At 42.6% G+C, this 21,463-nt stretch overlaps 1 protein-coding gene across 17 annotated transcripts in view; it reads left to right on the top strand.

The window, feature by feature from the left end:
* The window catches only part of LOC120405988 (ras-GEF domain-containing family member 1B-A), a 297,170-nt gene that overhangs the window by 203,763 nt on the left and 71,944 nt on the right, over positions 1-21,463 (top strand). For 2 of the 17 annotated variants that reach the window (XM_039540071.1, XM_039540081.1), the window contains exon 3: positions 13,768-13,828. The exons of 13 other annotated variants lie outside the window; for them this stretch is intronic. In XM_039540071.1, coding sequence (XP_039396005.1) covers positions 13,768-13,828 — 61 coding nt within the window. Of the gene's footprint in view, positions 1-2,041; positions 2,164-4,912; positions 4,932-13,767; positions 13,829-21,463 lie in introns of those variants that run through there. 2 more of the 17 variants (XM_039540085.1, XM_039540083.1) reach the window with 2 other exon arrangements.

The following is a 21,463-nucleotide window of genomic DNA, read 5'->3' as shown; positions in this document are numbered from 1 at the left end:
TAGCAGGGTTTGTGCTAACACGCTACAAGTAATGGGTTAGATGTTGCTTTGATGTTCCAGGCCTGAGAGCCCAAGCTCCAGCCAGAGCTGCAACGTCTGCATCACTACGGTTAGCATGCTAGCTTGAGCCCCTCTAGCACAAATCTGCAGGCCCGGGCTGGGAGGCTTGTTCCCAGGTGCAATGTAGACATACCCCATAGTTTCTGAACACCCATGTGCTCTAACAGCTTCTTGGGCTGCAGAGTCCTATGATCTCTTTATTCCACCATTTGATCTAAAATTTAACTGGCTATTAACTTGTCACTGAATATATTTTAGATACCTACTGATAAGGAAAAGCAGGGTTGGAAGCAGCTCACCCATTTGTAAAAGCTGCCTGCTTCTTCTTAAAGCTTAGTATAAACTCTGCCTTGCTGATGTCCCATCACTCCTGATATTCCGGGAAAAATTGGCAGCAAGGAAGGCTTCTCGCAGGAGCAAACCTTGCTAATACCATTGCTGACATTTTCATTCGACTTATGTAGCTACAAATGAAGTGTTAATAATAGATATAAGTTGTTCCTCAAGGCCTTTCTGGATACCTGTCTCTTCACTTGGCTGTCCAATATGTATGTGTGCTATCTGTTTGAAAGACTCTAGTTTATAATCCTCAGCCATAGAAAAAGATCTGTGATCTTAAGGAAAAAGGGGGATTTTAGTGAAATGTTGAATTCCTCCATTTATCCAACCTTCAGGTTCAGCACAGGCTGCAGGAGTAGCACAGGCTTCTCCATACTGCCCTGCCAGCATGCCCCAGTATTGACCTAGAGAGGCCAGTTGTAATTATGAGTGGATGGTTCAGGATCTAGGCCAGTTCCCTGGCTGGTGTAGCTCCATTGACATCAGTGGATCTATACCAGTTTTCACCAGCTGAGGATCTGGGACCTCTATATTCAATTGTTGCTCTTCTCTCTATTATGACTGTCCGCTATGGTGTCCTGGGCAAATGCTAGTATGAGTAATTATATTCTAAATTATCCCCACACTTTCAGCGTGCTACAGAATTCCTCAAATAATCAGATCTCCCTATCTGGCTTCTGTTGCATTTCCTGGTGACAGAGCACTCTATTAAGTGAATTTCAAAGACAACGTACAGTAACGACAGCCAGAGGAATCAATAAGTGAGGAGGCCATATTAACTTAGCTGATGGTATTTTTGTTGTTTCAAGGAACATTTGCATTTTTCTACTTTATTATAAAACATAAGGACACAGCAAAAGTGCTATTTATAAATTCCTGTTATGATTTGTTCCACACTCATCTGTCTTACTGTCTCAGTCCCTGCCATTCACTGTTGTTGGGAAAAACAAATTGCATGGGCTGGAACCATCCTAAATAAGGCCCTGATTCAGCAAAACACTGAATGTGCTTAAGGTCCACTGAGGTCGATGGAGCTTAAGGACATGCTGGAAGTTAAGCATTTGCTTCAGTCTTCGCCTCAGTAATGATGAATGTAAGCAGGTGCTTCAAGTTGAATGCTTGCTTTATCACGCTGCCGAATCAGGGTCAAATCCCATCCCCGTTAACCGGAATTATTATTTAGTAACTGGAAATTTGTTCATTGTGCCAAAATGTATAGATTTTATTTAAATATAGTAAAACAGTGCACTCAATCAGCCCTCCACTCAGATTATATGAGAGAAAATCCAGACCTCCGACAGTATCTTCCCAGTGCCGGACAACATCTGTACAGTATTTGTCAGTTGATATTTTGTGTGACAGAGTGGTGCTAATAGTACCGTATAGCGATGATAGAGGAAAGAGAAATAATGTATTCTGGTCTAGGCTACCCAGCAGTGTGATGAAGTCAGGTGAGCTGTACAGTGCTGCTTATGAAATGTTTTCCTAGAATTTCCATAAAATATTCATGGCTATTGTATGTATTTGCTCTAAACCTTGGCTCTGGCTCTCCCCTGTCTAGCAGGTATGTCAAGGACATACATGTTTGCACAAGAGCCTGCCACATCCCCTGTTAGCCTGTTGAATGTATTGTTCATTTTAGATTTACATGGAGGATGTTTCACTCACAGAAATGGGGTTACCTTCATTCAGGAAAAGCGATGATTGGAAATGCACAGTATAATGGGACAATGGAAGCATCAGCTGTTTCATCATTTCCTGAGGAGTACTGCTTCTCTGATTAAACATATCCCCAAACAATGATGTTAATGGCTGGGTATTTACTTAACATTCTACAGGAGGGTTTGATATTTGACAGGAGGTATTGTACAAGTGTTAATTCTGAATTGAAAGAGGATATGTTTCTGAATTCCGAGAGGAGAGATATATATAGGTTTAAACTGCAGTCGTGCAAAGCAGGTCAGGAAGGCTATTTTCACTTAGTGGAATACAGGCAGTCTTGTGAAACAACTCCACTAAGTTGTTTAGTGACCAATCATGGGGCAGGTGTTTCTGGGAAGTGGTAAATCTCCTGAAAAGATGAGTTCTGAAGTGGAGTGTCTCTGTGTTCCTCCCTCCCCACCTCGCTCCCTCAGTTCCCTTCTCCACTTCCTCAGCCAGTAGTGAGTTGTGGTCATTGGTGATGGTGAAGAGTAAGACCTAACTGGCTTCATTTTCCCCTTCCACTCTTATTTCTTGCAACCAAGTTCCCTGTTACTTCATCCCAACTTGGACTCTCTGCACTGTTGATTCTAGGCAACAAGGTGTAGGAACACTTCAAGCTTGCAATGTCTATATAATTATTATGGTATTTCTATTTGTATTGCGGTAGTGCCTGTGAGCCCCGCTCATGGGTGAGAACCCTCTTGTGCTAGGTACTGTACAATCACAGAACCAAAAGAGAGTCCCTGAAATACTGCCTTGTGTCCACACACAACCGATGTCCCATGCACTTTCACAGCACCGGTCTTACCAGTTGATTGTAATGTAGTGAGTAGATCTGGCTGGAAAATAGAAATCTTTTCGTGAAAAATTTCTAAAGAAATTAAATATGATAACTTGAAAAAAGTTCACAGAAAAACTGAAAATTTTCTGAACCAAAAAATGAAAATGAAACCTTTTCAATCAAGTTAACAAAGAAATAGGTGAAGTGGTGTCTAGTTCAGATAGTGTTTTAGGGCTGATGGCAGATTTACAGACCTGATAATTGAGAGAAGTACTGTAAATCTATCTATATCTATCTCAAGTGATTATATGTAGAGTTGGCTGACACTTTTTGGACAATTTTTTTTTTCACTGAAAAATTCAGGCAATGGAGACATTTCATGAATTCATGCTGAAATGACCCCTCCCCCCCAAGTTTGGCCAGTGAACTGAAAAATCACTTATTCACACAGCTCTGCCTATATGGCCCAGGCCCACATTACCATTGCATCTGAGTGTCTCACCGTCTTTAATGTATTTATCTTTACAACACCTCCGTGAGATAGGGAAATGTTACTATCCCCATTTTACAGATGGGGAACTGAGGACAAACTAAGGCCCCGATCCACAAAGGTATTTGAAATTATTGAAGCCTGAATAAGTTTCAACCCAATTTTGCAGTCTAAAGAGCATTAGAACTTTTGGGTGCCTCTCTGAACCCAGCCTCTAAGCTATCAGAGGTCTGCCTATGTGGGTGCCACTTTTCAAGACATGCGTGCAACATCCCCTGGACAAATGGTCTTATAACTCTTGAAAATGTAACTTATGCAGTACTGCAACCCCAAATGTTCAGTCTGCTCCCCCAAAATAATGAGTGACTTTAAAAGTAATCAGATTTTTAAAAACAAAAGGTTCTAGGGTCATTTTATAAGATCCCTTAATTTTGGGGGAAGACCCAAAGTCCGTTCACAGCTGTAAGGGACAGTGCCATCCAAGCCCCCTCTGGTGGCAGCGGGACTGCTGCTGCAAGCTCCCTCCCTACTGGCTGCCTGCAGCTGAGCCAACTTCTTGACTGAGCAACTAACATGACTTCTGGCCATAAGGAGAGGCCACACGGTCTAATGGACTAAGCAATGGGGACCTGAGTCTCCATCTTCACATGGATCTGGTGCTTTGTGTGTGATGGCTGGCTCAGGGAAAGAGGGCTATTTGTGGAAGGAAGGGTGCCAATTTTATATGTGATAGGCCTGAAGATGATCTCTACATATGCACTCACCTCGCTCGCTGTCGGTGTCACCCAGCATAGCTGTCCAGTGGCAACTTGGGTTGACCAATCTGCTGAGCTTTTCAAAAACCAGGAGTAAACACTGTGCTCTGTAAAACTGACAGGGATGGCCCCAAATCAGGGATATGCTTTCCTGTCTGGGACACGTGGATACCCTACTTATGTATAAACCGCTGAGACTGTGGTAGTCATTCACATTAATGCTGAATGAGATGGCACCATGGCACACCCATTAGTTGTTTTGTTTTGGGTAAGTGGGGCAGGAGTCATTCCTTGTCTTTGGGAGAGGCTAGGTGGCAAAATGTTCCAAAGACATCAAGGGCTGACCCAGTATGGGCAACTCTCACAATTTTAGTGTGGGTCTCATGATATTTTATGTTTTTCTTGAAGCCACAACTCCTGGAGTCATGTGATTAGGTGAGAATCCCAGCTTTAATTTTTTTTTAAAATGCCAGATTTTAGCCCTTATGGCTGCAGAGAAAAGCTTAAAAAGTGACCCAACTTTACTCTAAAGGCTCAGAAACAAGGTGAATAAAACAAACCCGATATATATTATTTTTTTAATCTTGGGATTTTTCTTAAGCCAGTCTATTGATTGAGACCTGACTCGTGATTTTTGAATGCTTGGATTTGGCAATACTGCTGACCTGCTAAGGACACTGAGAGGGACTCTTTTCCTTGAAAGACTTTTGCCTGAGTGTGAAAACAACTCTAAGTTAAAAGTAATTAAGGAGCTAGCAGTCCTGATTTCTTTTTATTATACAGCCTCAAAGCCTAACTGACACTTCCCCAAGGTTGAACAATCAAACAGGAAACAAGTGACTGGTACTGTAGTTGCCTATCTGGTCCCAATGTAATAATGTGGGGAGGAGGAGGAGGAGGTCAAAGAAAATGCAATGAAAAGGAAACTAAGAGTGACCCAAAATTGGAAGTTCTGACTTTTCAGCGCTCAGAGTGAAATGATTCCATAGAAATACTTAATCATGAGGCCAAAGGGGAAGAATGTGTTATGAGAAAATAAGATGCCAAGGCAGCTGGGTCCAATGGACACGGAAACTCGGCTCTCCAGCTATCAAATAATGCAGTTCTCCCCCAAAGAAAGGAACAAAGATGACTAGACCGACAAGGAAAAATAGTCTCTCGCAAATAACCCCAGCGGCTTTGAAGGGCAAAGGAACAATATGTGATAAGACAGGAAAATCCAAGTGCAGCATGTGCCAAAAGTAACAAAGGGTTTAACTGGCGGGGAGGAACAAGTCCGTTTAGGCTTGAAAAGAAAACCCAGTCAGGGTTTCCCTTCGTCCGTCTCAGGTAGCAGTTCCTAAGCATCTCCGGTCCACCACTAGTTCAGGCTTCGTTCCCTGCTAGTGCTTCCAATTCCAAGCCCAAGCCCAGACATTAGTATCTCCCCCGAGTGCACAGTAGTGATCCAGCAGTGGGCAAACTGTAAATAAATGTTTGATTTATTGTGATGTATAGAACAGAGGGGGGGAAAGGGCAGCCAGCCATGTGCTCTAGTCACTTTTGAGAGAGAGACTCTTTAAAAATACATTCTAAGTGCAGCAATTTGAGAACCCACCACACACACACACCCCTTTCCCTCCCAAATTCCCTACTCCTACACCCCTGCCCTCATCTTCAGACGCCTGGGGGAAAAGATGGGTCTGGAAAGTCATCGGATTCAGGCTGTTTCAGTCTAAATGGGGAGTGAATTGTAAAGTCGTGAAGCCCTTGCAGAGAATGTAGTGCCAGCAGCAGGACTCCTGATCTCAACTGTAGCCACACGACACGAAATAAGAGGTGGAATGGGGAGAGAGAGCTGTAGTTTTCTCCCCAAAGGATAAGCATGCTTGGGAATGAACCTCACATGGGCTTACACTGCATCATATTTTTGTGTGTGTGTGTGTGTGTGTGTGTGTGTGTGTGTGTGAGAAATCAGCCTGAGAACAAAGATAATGCATATAGGGCTAATGGGGGATATTAATTTATGAGCAAATATAAAGATGCTGGCCCTGGCATACAAAACTTCCATTCTAAGCCCATGATCCTGCAAGCTGCTCCACATAGATTGGTCTGTGTGTCCTTGTGGAGACCCATTGAAAGATAAGGGCCTAAAACAAATAGTCATCATTTTTGTTTTATCCGACCATGGTCCGTACAGAGTTCGGGAATGGGCTAGAGACAGCTAAAAACAAAGTGGATGGGAATACTTCTTCCGCATAGGAGTGATGTTTTGTTTTCTACACCTTTCCATGCAATGCTTGCATCAAATGATTAGTTATTTTGCGTTTGGTGCCAGCCCAACTGGCAGCACCAGTGTGGAGATTATAGGAGTGAAGCTAGCTGAAAGAAAATGAATTTTGGGGGGGGATGGATGTAACAGAGGTGCGAGGATGTTCAACACAGCTAAAGGAGCAGTTCTGTACATGTGTATGTAAATTGGCCTTTCTACATGAAGGGTTGTATGGGAACTCCTCCTAGGATTTGAAGGTTGTGAATGTCATTTGAAAGTTTATTCTATTCTAGATTTGCAAGTATAGCAGGTCAAAATGTTTCAGTTTTAGACAAAATGTGTAAAGAAAACAATGATCTAACTTTCTTCCTGTTTTCTTGACATAGAATATTTCCAAAGTAGCACAGCACCAACTGTAACAGCAGCATATTAGACTTGCTAGAATTTTGTATGCAGTATAGTTGTAGCCGTGTTGGTCCCAGGATATTAGAGAGACAAGATGGGTGAGATAATATATTTTACTGGACCAACTTCTGGTAGTATGAGAGCTTCAAAGTTGTTTCTCTCACCAACAGACGTTAGTTCAATAAAAGATATTATCTCACCAACCTTGTCGCACTAAAATTGTGTTAATTTACATAGTTAAACTCAGTTTGTAGCACTTCCTTTTAAAGAGATTTGATTTCCTTGGACCCCTGGTTAAGTTAAATAATTTGATACCATGAGAACTTCAGTGTTGATGATTCTACCACGAAGGAGTTCCTCCTAGTGTCATGGAGTTTGTTAAACAGAAACAGGGGACTGTGCATGATGCTGTCTGTGATAAATAGTGCCTTTATAATTAGTGCCATCATATCCAACAGTTAAGCCTTCTGTTCAGAGGATACACATCACAGAGCCTGAATGGTGCCAGTCCTCACTCAACTCTCATTGACATGAATTCTCAAAGTCAGCAGGCGCTGAGACCTGGCACCCCTCTCCTCTTAACAGTCCCCCTTCATTCACTCCCTATATTTTCTATTTAAGAAAAAGCACTGGGTGTATCTTATGAGGCAGGAGGGAGCCCTATGTGAGAAGTCAAGATGGAGCCTCAAATTATGTTCCTTTGGCCTGGTCTACACTAGGACTTTAATTCGAATTTATCAGCGTTAATTCGAACTAACCGCTCAACCGTCCACACACAAGCCATTTTTAATTCGAAAAAGGGGCTCTTTCTTTCGTTTTTGATTGGTACTCACCCCGCAGGTGGAGTAACTAAAAATCGCCTTGCTAGGCTCGATTTGGCTTGGTGTGGATGCTAATCGAACTTAGGCAGCAGGGGAGCTCACCCACAGCACACTGTTGGGTGCTCTGGACAGCGACGAGAGCAGTCTGGCCTGCCCCAGCAAATGACCAAAAAAACCGAATTTTTTTTCTGTTTTTTTTCCTTTCTGAATTTGAATCTGAATCTGATGTTCTGGTTGCACATCGGGGCTGCTCCAGCACCTCATCTCCAGCAGAGCAGAGGCAGATCCCAGATCCAATCCCATCCCCAGAATGGAGTCCCCAGCAGACACTGACCGGGAAGATCGGAAGTGCTGCATCTAATTAGTGGAATTAGTGTACTGTTACTATTGTGCATGTAGACCCTTTGTCTTCATGGCTGGTTGTCTGTCTCTCAGATTTTTCTCTCACTATTTCTTATATTTCAACTTTCTATGCAGTTAGTTCTTTAGTTGCAATATTATGACTTTCATATTTGAGAAATGTTGGAATTTAGTTCCTGTCTGTGTTGGAGGAGATTGCTCACTCTGAGCAGTAATTGTAAAAAAACAAAACAAAAACAAATAAAAAACAATCTAACAAAATAAGTATGCAGTCCTGTGAAAACCAACCCTTTTAGAAACAATAATACATGGGAAATGTTCACCAATGTATTGTATTCTGTAGTGTAATCTATGTGTAAAGTAATACCAGTATTCTAATGTGTACCTGTGCTGGAAGATGCTGTAATGAGTTGACGTGTGTCTGTGTGTGTGTGCGCGCGTGCACGCGGTCACTCCTGCCTTCTACTAGATGCAAGCAGAAGTGCTTACCTGCATGTCATAGGACAAATACAGGGATCAATGGCAATTCTCCTTTAGCTCAAGTGGTAAAGGTGGGTGCTTTTGGAACAGAAGGATCTGAGTTCTACCCTTAATTTTGCTGTGAAGTTCCAAGTGCCCATGGAGTGCAGCTCCTGCTGCCATGGTTTTGGTGATGGCTTCAGTTTGGCCTTAGAATTTTCATGTTCAGTTGTTATTCTTTCATTCCTTCAGAATTTTCTGAGAGAGGAAGGTCAGAGCTAGGGAAATGTCAATTTTTAGCAATTATAGCTCAGGAAAATCAGAATGGAATTTCACAGGACAACGAAAAAGCACGTCTGTGGCCTGAGGGCCTTCTCCAGACAAATATCAAAGGCCTGCTGGAAATGTTGGAGGCATGAGAGCTTCTCAAAGAAAAGATCTCAAGAATCTTTTGTAATGAAAGAGTTAGGTAATCTAAATATAGGTGGTCTCTATCATCTCACTATAATACGTGACATACAAGCCGTGTTTCTTATTTGTCACAAATCAGCTTTGTTGCTTAGTGTTGTTGCAGTTTCTTGACTGGATGGGTGTGCAGGCATTTGTGGCTGAAATATTTGTATATGTGAATTAATACTAGTGCATATGGCACTTGGGGGAGAGGAGGTTAGCTGAAGGAAATTTATTTAAAAAATTGAGCGGATATTGGGAAGAGGAATGGGTTTTTGTGTTGTTGTTTTTCTCCAGTGTTTGCTCAGATCTCACGCAGACCTCAGTAGCCAAGGATTTGTTGCAGTGTAAAACACTAGAATGGCTGCAAACCTACAATATTCTTGATTTATGCCTGTAAAATGCTGGGTAGTTCAGGAAGGTAGCGGTGATAATCTACACATTTCCTCTCTCAAGTGTAAATGCTTTAATAGTTGGTGGGCTATTCTACTCCAGCCACGCCACTGCTTTTAGGGTGTGATTTTCAAAAGCATTCAGCATTGATCTAACTAATTGACTTCAGGGAGAGCCGTGTTAGGCCAGTGCTGAGCACCTTTCACAACTAAAGCTGTGTCTTCACTGCAGAGTTAACTTGACTTTTCTATTGCCTGTTGGCTCCTCTTGAGTTAGCCTAGCTCAACTGAGAGCAGACATGCTGCAAAATAACACTGTACAGAGTAATTCTATTACATGTGATGAGTTGCGTTAACTCGATCTGTAGCCTGTAACCCACGACAGGCCAGTCAGCTCGGGATATTAAAAGGACCATCATGCTCGAGCTACTCACGTCAGGGCAATATTCAGGTTCTAGCTCGAGTTAACTTTGCCGTGAAGACAAGCCACAAACAGGATGGAATTTTCATCCCTAGATAGAGTAACTTATGCCTCTTGCACACTGAGATTATTGCACAGAAGGGCTTCTAGACAAAGATCACTGAGAAAATGGGAAGGCATCAATTGACTAGTGTTATTTTAAGTCACTGGCCCAAATCCTATGGAGTTGTGTGGTCGTAACTAAAGGAAGAAGAGTGTGTATTTATATGATTTTGGGGAGAGGGCCTTGTTTGAACAGTCAGTGCTCAGTGTGAGTATATCCAAACCGCAAAAAAAAGGTGTGTTCGTAACTTGGGTTTGCTAACTCGGGTTAAAATCACAGTGAAGACATAAATTAAAAGATGAGTTGCTGCATCTTCACTGTCATTTTTAACCAGAGTTAGCTAACTGAGTTAAGAACACACTTTTTTTTAGTGTAGACACACACAGAGGTGCTAACTCTGGCACCCTCTCACCCTTTTGATGATTGGCACAAAAACAATCAGAGTATCACATCTGCATAATAATATTAATATGAAAAAATAGAGGGAGAAAAAACGGGGAAGAACAGAATCATCTGGGAACTTCCCTGGAAATCACTGGCGCTGCATGTTTGTAATGGGGGCAGAATTTGAGCATCATATCCCAATTTCTTCCTTTTGGAAAAGCTGCTGCTCACTTTTCACCTTCCTTCCGTTGCTCTCTTTTTTTTTTTTTTTTTTTGGCCACTGTTGTGGTTGCTCTGCAGGGAGAAAGAATATTGAGTGTGTATGCCCTTTGATCTTCAGCTTAAATATGTCAGTAATGCTAGCTGCTGCTGCTGCTGCTTAGTGGTTAGCAAACACTAGTATTTCCGATGGACTGCTCTTTTCTTGGTCTTTGTGCTTATTGTCAGGAGTGGAGGCAGGAAATAAAACCTGCTCCATTCTCTTTTCGATTGAAGTTTGCTTACGGGGCTGATCCTGCACTCACTGAAGTCAATGGAAATGCTCCCATTGACTTCAGGCCGTGTAAGAACGAGCCCCAAATGTGCGTCTGTAAAGATTTTAACTGGGCTTGTCCACTTGATCTGTCTTCTTTTCTGTGCCCAACGTGACTGAAACCAACACCATTCTGTGTGGCTGAGCCTTTCTTGCCCATAATGCAGGAGGTCAATCGGTAACTCCCTGTTTCCTTAGCTGCTTCTGGAACTGCAGAAAGAGATCTAGTCAGAGCCACATACGCTCTGTTCCAGGCAGGACCCAAATTCGACAGCAGTGTAGCTGATTTTGCTGCACTCCAGTGCAGCAGACTGGAAAAGTTGGGCAGCAGCCTCAGTTAAATTAGGAAACCAGTGTGTGTTTTTAATGAATAAAATATTAAAACAAATAACTCAGGGACTGCTGTACTGATGCTAATATCCATTTTCCTATCAAATGTCATGTTTTTGACTTTCCCATAATTTCAGTTGTCAGTACAGCTTTTTTGGTATTGACAATACATAACTGCCATTTAAAAGTTTGTGAAGAGGAAACTGGAGGTTTTGTTCCAGGGTAGGCATAGATGAGGCTTGTGGCACCTAGGCGGGTGTGGGAAATGGATTGAAATTGTGTTATGAACTCAGTAACTAGGTGTTTCCACTAATGATTTTTGCACTGAAATTACCATCTTTAGGCTTCTGATTAACAGTCTATTGAGATAAATGGAGAAGTTACCACCTCTTAGAGCTATTGGTTCAGGCTGTTTGCAGACTCAGGAAGATGATTCTGAATTGGGCATAATTCATGTTTTTTAAGGCTTTTTTCACAACCATGAAGGTAAGAAGTATATTTATTTTAAAAGAAATGTTAGATTCTGAAGCACAAATGTGTGGGAAGAGGTGGCTGGATTCTGCAGCAAATTCCAGGGCTATCCAGTTGCAGAATATATGAAGCCCTGTATATAGTGGACTCTTGTGTTAACCTTTCTCCTTCTAAAGCTCTTTTACATGGTGCAGAGACACATTTATTCTTCTCTACGGGAAGGATTCATTCTCTTCTGCCTTCAGCCTGTCTTAATTATTGCTTAATTCTGATTTGTATATTCTGAGAATACACAAATGGCAACTGTTTCCTGTTCTAATAGTTTGATTTCCTTAATGTCTGTTCTTTATCAGTATCATTTTCCCCAGACTATTTAAAATTCCTTTCTGAGTTTCAACTTCTATTGCCATTTTATCCCTGTGTATGTTGAATTGTTAGTATGTAATATTTATCATCTGGATTTAAGCCTCACTGTGCTAACTCTGAACAAACACATATCAAGACATGACCATGATTTTGATGACTGTTTAATGGAGCCACAAAAGGTATTATCAGAGTGATTTGTGAAAAATAAGCCCCCTAGATATTTGAGAATAATGGAGGATGTCCCCAGAGAGAATCCTACAGAGTTAGGTTGGGTGCTTAAGCTTTCCTGACTTGACTATGCTTAGCCCAGTCACTTGTAAATTAAATTAGTTACACCAGTGTTTAGTCAGTTCTGTGTGGATGGACCCTTTTAGTCTCTAGTAGGGGTCTACATGGGTGTAAGAGTCTGCCCAGGTGGATCCAGTTGCAGCTCCTTGGTTATAACAATGCTATTAGACCTTTCATATTACCATCCAATTTTGAGCCATGGCATATTAAAAACTAATGATATGTTATTTAAGGGCTCCATCTGTTAGTGCTGTTATTGATCCACCATTTTCAGTGTCCTGAACAGTTGAGTAGTGTTAGTCCACACAAGTAACCAGCTGCAGCGTGCCTCACCAGGAATGGGATCACTTTAGCAATAGGTGGAGTGATTCCACGATATAGTTTGTAAAGTGCGTTGGGATCCTTCTGAGTGACAAGTGCTGTATATGCATTTCATCAATGGAACATCTTTGCGGTGGATCATTACAGAGCGATGTCTTCATCATCTAGTTTTTCCTCATATTATGGCCTCCCTGATTTCTCTTCATTGCTTTAGACTTGTGATAAAGATGTGTACAGTCTTAGATACCATTAACGTATTTATTTCAACTTTGCTCTGTTAGAGCCCACTCACGATGGTTTTAGTAGTACTAAAGTACTTTAGTAGGAACTGATGAGCAAAAGGAAATATTATAACCGCGCCTTCTGACACCTGTAGACAGGCAGATGAGAGGGAACCTGGATTTATGAATGCCCTATTCATCTTCATTCAAGATTATCCTATTTGTTTACGTTGTGCACATTGGACCCTTGTTTTAAATTGCAACTGAGCTAATTGAAGCCTGTGATTTAACATGATGCCTCCACAATCCTCTTATTTACATAATGTTCTTGTGAGAGAAAAGTGATTTGTTTTATGTTGATTACACATGGGATTCAAACAGAAGTTGATCCTGCAAAGAGCACAGAGCCTCCTGCAATGTGTGGGGTGCTGTCCCCTGGACTTCCCAGTATCCCGCCCCGAGTCAGTGATTTCACCCACTGCTTTGGTGTTTTATTCAGCCCCTTGAAATAGGCTCATGATTATTTATTTCTTCTCTAGTGCCTGGATATGCATCATGCTTTACAGATGAATAAAAAACCTAATGCCGTGCCCCAAAGAACTTGCAGTCTAAGCGCCGCTAAATAGTAACTAAAACTGATTGCAAACGGAGGCTTTGCCATAAGGGCAGTGCGTAGTTGTGCTACCCCAGGAGCAGCATGGGGACTGCAGTGGGCTCAGAGTCATCATCTAGTCCCTGGCTCCCCTGACACAGCTTTCCTTCCTCCCACCCCAGGCCAAGACTCCGCTCTTCAAGTTGGTAGGAGGAAGGGCTCTGCGTCTTCCTTGCTCACCCTGATGGAATGGTGATGAGTGGTCGCATGGAAGCTGCTCTCCACTCATACTACTACTAGCAATAGGAGTAGCCTGTGCAGGAGAGTAAGGGGATGACATATGCCCCTTTACTCCCCTGTGCAGATGTGTAGCTGGGATCACAAGTGTGTCCTGAGATGTGAGCTGGGACAGCAATGGAAGATGCACATAATGTATTAATACAATAATCAATTTGCTTCCTTTCTTTAAAGGAACATAGCCTGTCTTTTCAATGTGGGTCTCCAGTACTGCTCAGTGTTGCACTTAATTAACGTAAGTAGTAATTTCTTCCCTGTTGCACAGTTCCAGCATGACTCTGGTTTGTTTCTTTGCTTAGCTAATTAGAAAATGTAAAAACAGAGCCTGCATTTGTGGAGTAACACTGGCCTATCAGCCACCAAATGACTAATTTAATCACTTTACTTTGGGTATGTAATGAGGGATGACGCATTCAACTATACAGACAATGTTTTTTCATTAATTAGGTAACAAGAAAAGAGGACATCTTTCCTCTGTCTTAATTGTTTGATGTCCTGTCCTGTCTCCCTGATGCAGTAAAGCCCAGGCGATTCTTTTCTTCCAGAAAATGGAGCCTAACGAGATGGAAATGGCTCTAAGCACAAATAATGGTCTAGTCTGAGATGAAAGAAAATCAAATATCAGGCCGTGATTGTTTTGTGTCTAATCCCATTGCATTTGGCTATCTGAGTTTACAGGTTTGACAGCAGTGGAACGCTGAGCATTTGAATACAATCAGACAGAGAGCTTCACGTAATAGAATTTTACTACATTTCTATATTAGTTTTGCCACAAAGATTCTTATTTAGGGCTCGTAGATGCTCAAGCTGGTATAAATCCACCTCGATCCATTCATTGACTTGTTTGGGGCTACCCTACTTTACCCCAGCTGAGACTTATAGGTAAAGAAGGAGCCTGATATATTTTGCTCTGTGCAGGTACATCTCAAGATACCAGAGATGTCCTAATTGGCTGGGATGTCCTAATTGGTACATCCCAAGATACCAGACCCAAGTAACCTGGGTGAAATACTTGGAGTGCCCTCTTTTCAACATCATCTTAACTAAATGTTCCTGAACTGAGGGCCTGATTCACCATTCTGTTACTCCCCGTTTTAGGTTGGTGCCACCGGTCTTCAGATCAGGAAGGCCACAATGATTTTCAAAAGGTTGCCATTTTCTCTCCCTCGTTCTTCCATGACTTCTCTTTATTAGCCAACTTCCATAGCCGTTCAAAACTGGCTGATCATTACCACCACTGCAGTGGCTTAACTGAAGAAGCCAGCTGGGTTAGAAAGAAAAAAACCTGTTCTGAAAGCTTGGTCTCTCCCATTATTATTCAAGGTTAAAAATACCCCACCCCCAAACTCCTGGGGGTAATGTGTCTTTTGACATTTTGGGCCAAACATTTTAAGAAGTGAATGCAAAAAGACTCCTGGTCTAAGACTCCTGCACTAAATAGCAGCTTGCCGACCACTCATCAGGCCTATTGATTTGGTGGACACTGATTTTCTCCTCTGTCGGAGAGGAGGTTCCTGACTAATCTACATGGCTTGGCTTGGAAAAAGTGCTTGTTCTTTTTCTGAAGGATCCCTGGGTTGCTGATGCTGATATCTCCTCCAGGCTCTGAGTCTGAGCTATTTCATAAAAGTTCTGAAGACAAATTTGATACCATTCTCCACCTGACAGTCCAGACAGCCTCAGATAGCACCTGATTCCAACCTCTTTCTCCCTGCCATCTCCCACTTATGCAAGTTACAGTACTTGTTGAAAAAACAAAGGCCTGAGTGTCATTGCTTAAAGTGGATTTGGCAGTAGCCAATTGCATCAACCAGGGAAAAAGGATTTGTCTCTCACTGAATAGTTCAGAAATCACAGAGGCGAAACTGGCACAGCAGCACAGAGTTACTGCACAAGCCCATAGCACGAGCTAAGTTATCAAAGCTGACAATACCAATGGCAATAATCCTTTAGTTAAAAGGGACAGGGAGCCTCCATCTTTCAAAACAGACACCTAGAAGGCCTTATGACCGTTCACTGTATGCATCCAGCAACTGTTTCCTCCTGTACACTGAAAATAATTATGTGTGGCCAAGAGATGCCTGTCTATTGACATTTATTGTATTTTCAATTTCAGCCTATTTGTGCCGTACTGGATCAGAGTGAATTAGTGTGAGCAGCAGCCACAGGGAACAGAAACCTCCAACCTAGAGGAGTGGAGAAATGTTATTTTGCTTCCTGGGCTTGAGTAACTCATGGTGAGGCAGTGGCAGGCAGATACAACATGGCTCAGTTGCCTCTGTTCACTTGTCAAAGCAACTTTAAAAGCTGCTTTACAAACCTTTCATATTCATGACAGACCAGATAATCCCCTTTCACAGATCAGATGAGCATTAAATATTGTATTTTATGCAAAGAAAACAGATAATAGAATTTCCAGAGAATGCATTATTGGAGTAATAGGATTTACAAATTTATAGCAGTTGATCTAATTATTAGCATTTCCCCTTGTATATTTTTAATCTTTCAGTTTTCTTTCCCAGACCTCTGGTACATTAGGTGAAATCCATTCTGACTGGATTTAACCTTCTTAACATTGTTAAAGCCTGAAGAATAGTGTCTTCTGGACCTACTTTGTTTTTAAATATAGTTCCATAAACTCATTCACTGTTTTTGTAGGTCCTGTAATGTTTTGTGCTCTAATACTCTAGAATCAAGCAGCTAGCAGAGAACACACAAGTTGAGTAGCAAACCCTGTTCCTAGACCTCTGCTGACATAATCAATGATACTGATGCGCAAACAAGGCTCTGAATGGGAGAGCGCCCGGTTGACATGCCAACAGAAACACTTAAAAGCTTTCTTTACACTAGCTTTATACCAGCAAAATTTCAAACTAGCATAAGGTGGATAAATGGCCATCTTCAGTAGCTATTAACCCCTTTAAGGGACCACCAGCGTGAAGTTCTATGCATTTATTTTTGAATCCCATGTCAAAAATGAAGCAGCAATATACCAGGCCTGCTAGAGAGAGAGCTAAAATGTGATTGGCATTTTCCTGCAGTGTCCTGGACAAACCTTACTGAATTAAGTTTAAATATCTTAGAAGTTCATTGTATTAAAAATGCAAATGTTTGTGTTCTTGTGGGGTTATACTAATGCCCCTAGGAAGGAGAGATGACTAATGTAAGACCCTGGGAAGTGTTATGACCTTCAGAGGACTATTTTAAAACCATGGTCCAGAGAAGAAGGAACATTTGAGATAAACAGTTACCTTCCTAGGAAATACCTGGGGGAAGTGAGTGCAAATTCCCAACCTTTTGAAGCTATGCCTTGAGGAGAAACCCATTGTTTGACTGGCTACCTATTCATGGCCTCTAAGGATCAAAGACCCAGACTGTGTGAAGGAGAAAAATCACAGATTCACAGGGATGCTTGTTCTGAGCCAAGGCAGTTATGAACTTGTCATCATAGAAATCCCCTTGCTGGGTTTGAAAAACTGACTACTTGCCAGAGCCCTTGTTGGAGTTGGAGTGATCTCTGGTGAGCTTATTGGCATGTGTGTACATTCTTTTATCATTTTTAATGTGTTTTCTCTGTAATGCGTTCACCTTAAGAACAAATGTGCTTGCTTAGGAAGAGCTGTGCGGTAACTTAACCGTGGTCAATGACACTGTATAGCCTCTAAGGAAGGCAGGCAGAGCAGGCCTGCTGAGGCAGTCTGATGTAGGCAGGAAGCTGTGCAGCCTGGAAATACCCCAGTCAGGAGGGAGAAAGACACAGGTCTATGCCCAAGAGAGGTGAAAACCGGGGAGCCGGAACCCTAAGGGTGTGCCTATGCTGCAATGTAAGCCCAGGGTTAGTGGAACTTGAGTCAACTGGCCTAGAACTATAAGTTAAGCAGATAAAACAATCTATAAGGAGTATTTAGGAACCATAAATATTGATGTAATATTAACATAGGACTTTTGACGTACAGTAAATGAAATCCTTTCTTAGAAGATGTGGTTTTCTGAAGGAATGTGGCGGCACAAAACTCTAGGATTAATTTCTAATAGAATAAAGGGTTAGCCAGGAAAAAATGGTTTAACAGAGGCTGAGGACTTGCTTAGCCCGGTTAATTCATTTCCAGTGATTATTTGGTTTATATTTCCCATCTTTGATATGTATGTGGGCCCTGATACAGCAAAACACCTATGTACATTTTGAGTCCTATTGACAGCAATGCGTCTTACGCATGTGCTTAAAGTTTAAGTATGTGCTTAAGTGCTTTGCTAAATCAGGGCCAGGCGTTGTTCCACTGAGTTTAATGTACATGTGAGTAAAGCTATAGATGTGTTTGCAGGATCGGGGCATGCTTCCAAACCATAGTTTGATTCTCCTCCTCCTCCACTTACATTGTACTGATGTGTTCATAGTATAGGTTTTTAAAATCATTGGTCTTAATTTTCAAAAAAAGTCAAGTGATTACGGGTGTCTCATTTTTTGATTGCACAACAACTGAGGCACTTTGAATAAATCACTAGCCATTTCTGAGAATGTATTTTATTACCATTATTAATAGACTATTGTTGTCATTATTCCTCAGCTTTCTTTTCACTTCCCCAACCAGCTAACATCTCAGAAATCTGATTCATCATGGCATGTAGAGAGTTGCTGTAACCTCTGTGGTGGACACATTTCAGAGGACTCTTCTCTCCTCCTTATCCCTTTGAGGGAGCCAGTAATGACTTAACTGAAAACTACAATAATTCTGACAGTCCAATGAAAAATTCATCTTGTAGAAACATGCAGGAATAATGACAATAAAAATAACTGTGTTCTTGAGGTGAAATGGAACTGAAGTTAAGAGCCTCATTAGGGTTAAAATGACATTTTTATTGGAATCTGTTTGCATTTATTATTCTTTTGTAGTCAATGGTGGTCCTTTTTCATTGTATCTTATCCTCTTTCTCCAGAGATACAAATGCAATGGGGGAGATGGTAACCCATGGCAACCAGCGACAATTCGAGAGGGGCAAACTAACTTGGGAAGTGATTCTTAATTAATGTTTGCTCGGTGATGGAAGCTTGAGGAAGCTATCCCTCTCGCCTCTGCCTATGTAAATCATAGACGAGTCTTTTACTGATTGCATTGCGAGGCATGCTTGCTACACCTGGCACCCTCTTAATTGGCTTTTTCCAAGTTTAGTTTCCAGTTAGCTCCAATCAGTCTTGGATTCTGTGTGTGTGTGTGTGTGTTGCATTTTACCTGTATATAGTGGTTGCCGTTAAAAGGTCGTCTCTTTCTGATGTGTACTGTGCAATCTGTGATATGTAGTTAGGGTCTGATCCAAAGCCATCTGAAGTCAGTAGGAGTCTTTCCATTGACGTTGATGGGCTTTTGATCAGATATTTAGTTCCTGTCCTTAGATAAGGAAATCACTGGCATTTCAGGTATTACTATGTGGTAATGGTTGAGTTTTTTACATACATATCTCTGTATAGTGTACATTCCCGACTATATAGTAGTTTGTAACAGATGTGGAGCTGATACATAATTATGTTATGAATATTGAATAACCATTTTATGAACATTGTGTGTGACCTGGTCAGTGAGAGGAAGTCGGTATATATTGGGTTATCACAATTACCGGTTTGACTCTATAATGATCAAATTCAGTGGTGCCTGTGACTGTGCAGGAAGGCAACCCAATGAGTTCCCAAATGAGACGACCCAAGAACACGCTTGAAAGACAGGGAGGCAGGCTGTTGGTTTCTAGGATCCTGCCTCTAGCTGGTTGCAAACCTTGTTTTGCCGGAGCTGGGAGTTACTATTTCAAAGGGCTATAAGCAGTTAATGTGACATGATTGCTGTGGAAGGGGATTGAGTTGCCTGGGGTTGTTCAGGGTGTTGTCAGTGAGCTTTGACAGGGAGATAAGCTGACACAGAGACAGGCTGTGGTAAGTTAGTCCTTCCAGGGTCCTCCTGTGGAAGATGGTTAAATACCTGGTAAGCAGGCATGTGTATGGTCTTGTTCTTTGTTTTTAAGATACGTTTTCTGTGCAATACATTTGTTCTAATAAATGTTACTTTGCTTTAAGGAGGCTGTTGGGTCACTGATTACCACTGTTATTGCCCCAGGGGAACAGGACGGCAAGATCTGAGCCTAGACCTGTGGAGACAGTCGCAGTTAGTACCAGAGAAATGCAACCGAGGGCCCAGTCTGAGAGTGGTGGAATCACATGACTCCACCCTGAGCTCAGGGTGGTGATAGAGGCCTGAGACCTAGAGGGAGTGCACTTATAGAGATCAGTTTTCAGAGTGGTAGCCGTGTTAGTCTGTGTATCAGCAAAAACAATGAGGAGTCCTTTAGGCACCTTAGAGACTAACACATTTATTTGGGCATAAGCTTTAAGTGAATTGTCTCGTTAGACTGACCTCACACTTGGTAAGGCAACTCCCATCCTTTCATGTATTTATACCTGCTCCTGTATTTTCCACTCCATGCATCTGATGAAGTGGGTTCTAGCCCACAAAAGCTTTTGCCCAAATAAATTTGTTAGTCTCCAAGGTGCCACAAGGACTCCTTGTTTGTTTTTATAGAGACCAGAGTCACACACATGGTGACTGCAATTGTGGGATGCTGACAGGTGAATTTCCAATATGTGCCAACAGCGGTAAAAGCAAGTATCATAGTAGGAAAAAGCAAAGAGAAAAGGCATCTCCTAGTGTTTTGGGGAAGAGAATAGGAAAAGTCAGGAAAGATAAGTGATGAGCAAGTCACGAAAAGTGAGCTGGTAGAGATATGCAGAGAGAGGCAGCTAAACTCTCAGGAGCTGACAAAGACACGGCTAGTTAACCTGCTGTCCTCTGAGGATCACCATGATCTGACATTATTAAAGTATGTAAAACACAGGCCTATATCTAGATTCAACCATCCCAAAATGTCATTTATTGCTTCAGAGCTGTCAGACATACCTCTGCATCCAGCGAGTCGGCTGATTTCAATGGAATTTCCATTTCAAATAGCCATCGAGGTGCGTGCTATGGTCAGCAGTGGTGAGCTGGAGCCGGTTCCCACAGGTTCCCAAGAACCGGTTGCTAAAATTAGACCTCCATGGAGAACCGGTTGTTAAAGGGCTGGGGGGTGGGCAAAGAACTCCGGTCCGTGGGCCGGACCATCCTGTTGCTCCCAGGATTCCCAGCTGGGGAGGCTGAGGCTCCCCCGGCCCTTCCCCCGCTTCCCCCCAGCTGCAGCATGGCCAGCCGCCGGCACCAGCTGGGCAGCTCAGCTGAGCTCCGGAGTCGTCCTGCTGCCGCTTTTTGAGAGGCCCGGCAAGGTTGGGGGGGGGTCCTGCTACAAGCTCCAGGGCTGGCCAGAGGGGAGGGGGCAAGTGGGGCAATTGGCCCACACCCTGAAGGGGCCCCTGGCCCCACAAAAATGTCTCCCCCGGGCCCTCCCCCGCTTCTCCCACCCCGAAGAGCCGCAGCATGGCCAGCAGCTGGGCAGCTCAGCTGAGCTCCTGAGTCGTCCTGCTGCTTTGAGCTGCCAGCAAGGTAACGAGGGAGGGGGCTGCAAGCTCTAGGTCTGCCGGGGGGGCAAGTGGGGCAATTTGCCCCCGGCCCCACGGGTATGTCTCCCCCAGCCCCTCCCCCGCTCCCCCCCTTAAATGAGAACTTTTTATAGGGAACCGGTTGTTAAGATTTTGGCAGCTCATCACTGGGTTGGAGGGAGGGTCCAATCATCAAGATATGACTAGAAAGGAAAGATCTTCAAAAATAAAGAATAAAGCAACTTATTTAAATACCTATAGAATAGGGGTAGAAGTAGGGGGGGGCGGAGTGTCATGGATAGAAATCCTGCCCTAGTTTGATGAAAATGAATGAAGCTCAATGAAAACGCCCAAGGC

The sequence above is a fragment of the Mauremys reevesii genome, linkage group 5, assembly GCF_016161935.1.
Source record: "Mauremys reevesii isolate NIE-2019 linkage group 5, ASM1616193v1, whole genome shotgun sequence".
NCBI lineage: Eukaryota > Metazoa > Chordata > Testudines > Geoemydidae > Mauremys > Mauremys reevesii.
The sequence above is the reverse complement of the archived record's forward strand: the minus strand, read 5'-3'. Positions and strand labels throughout refer to the sequence as shown.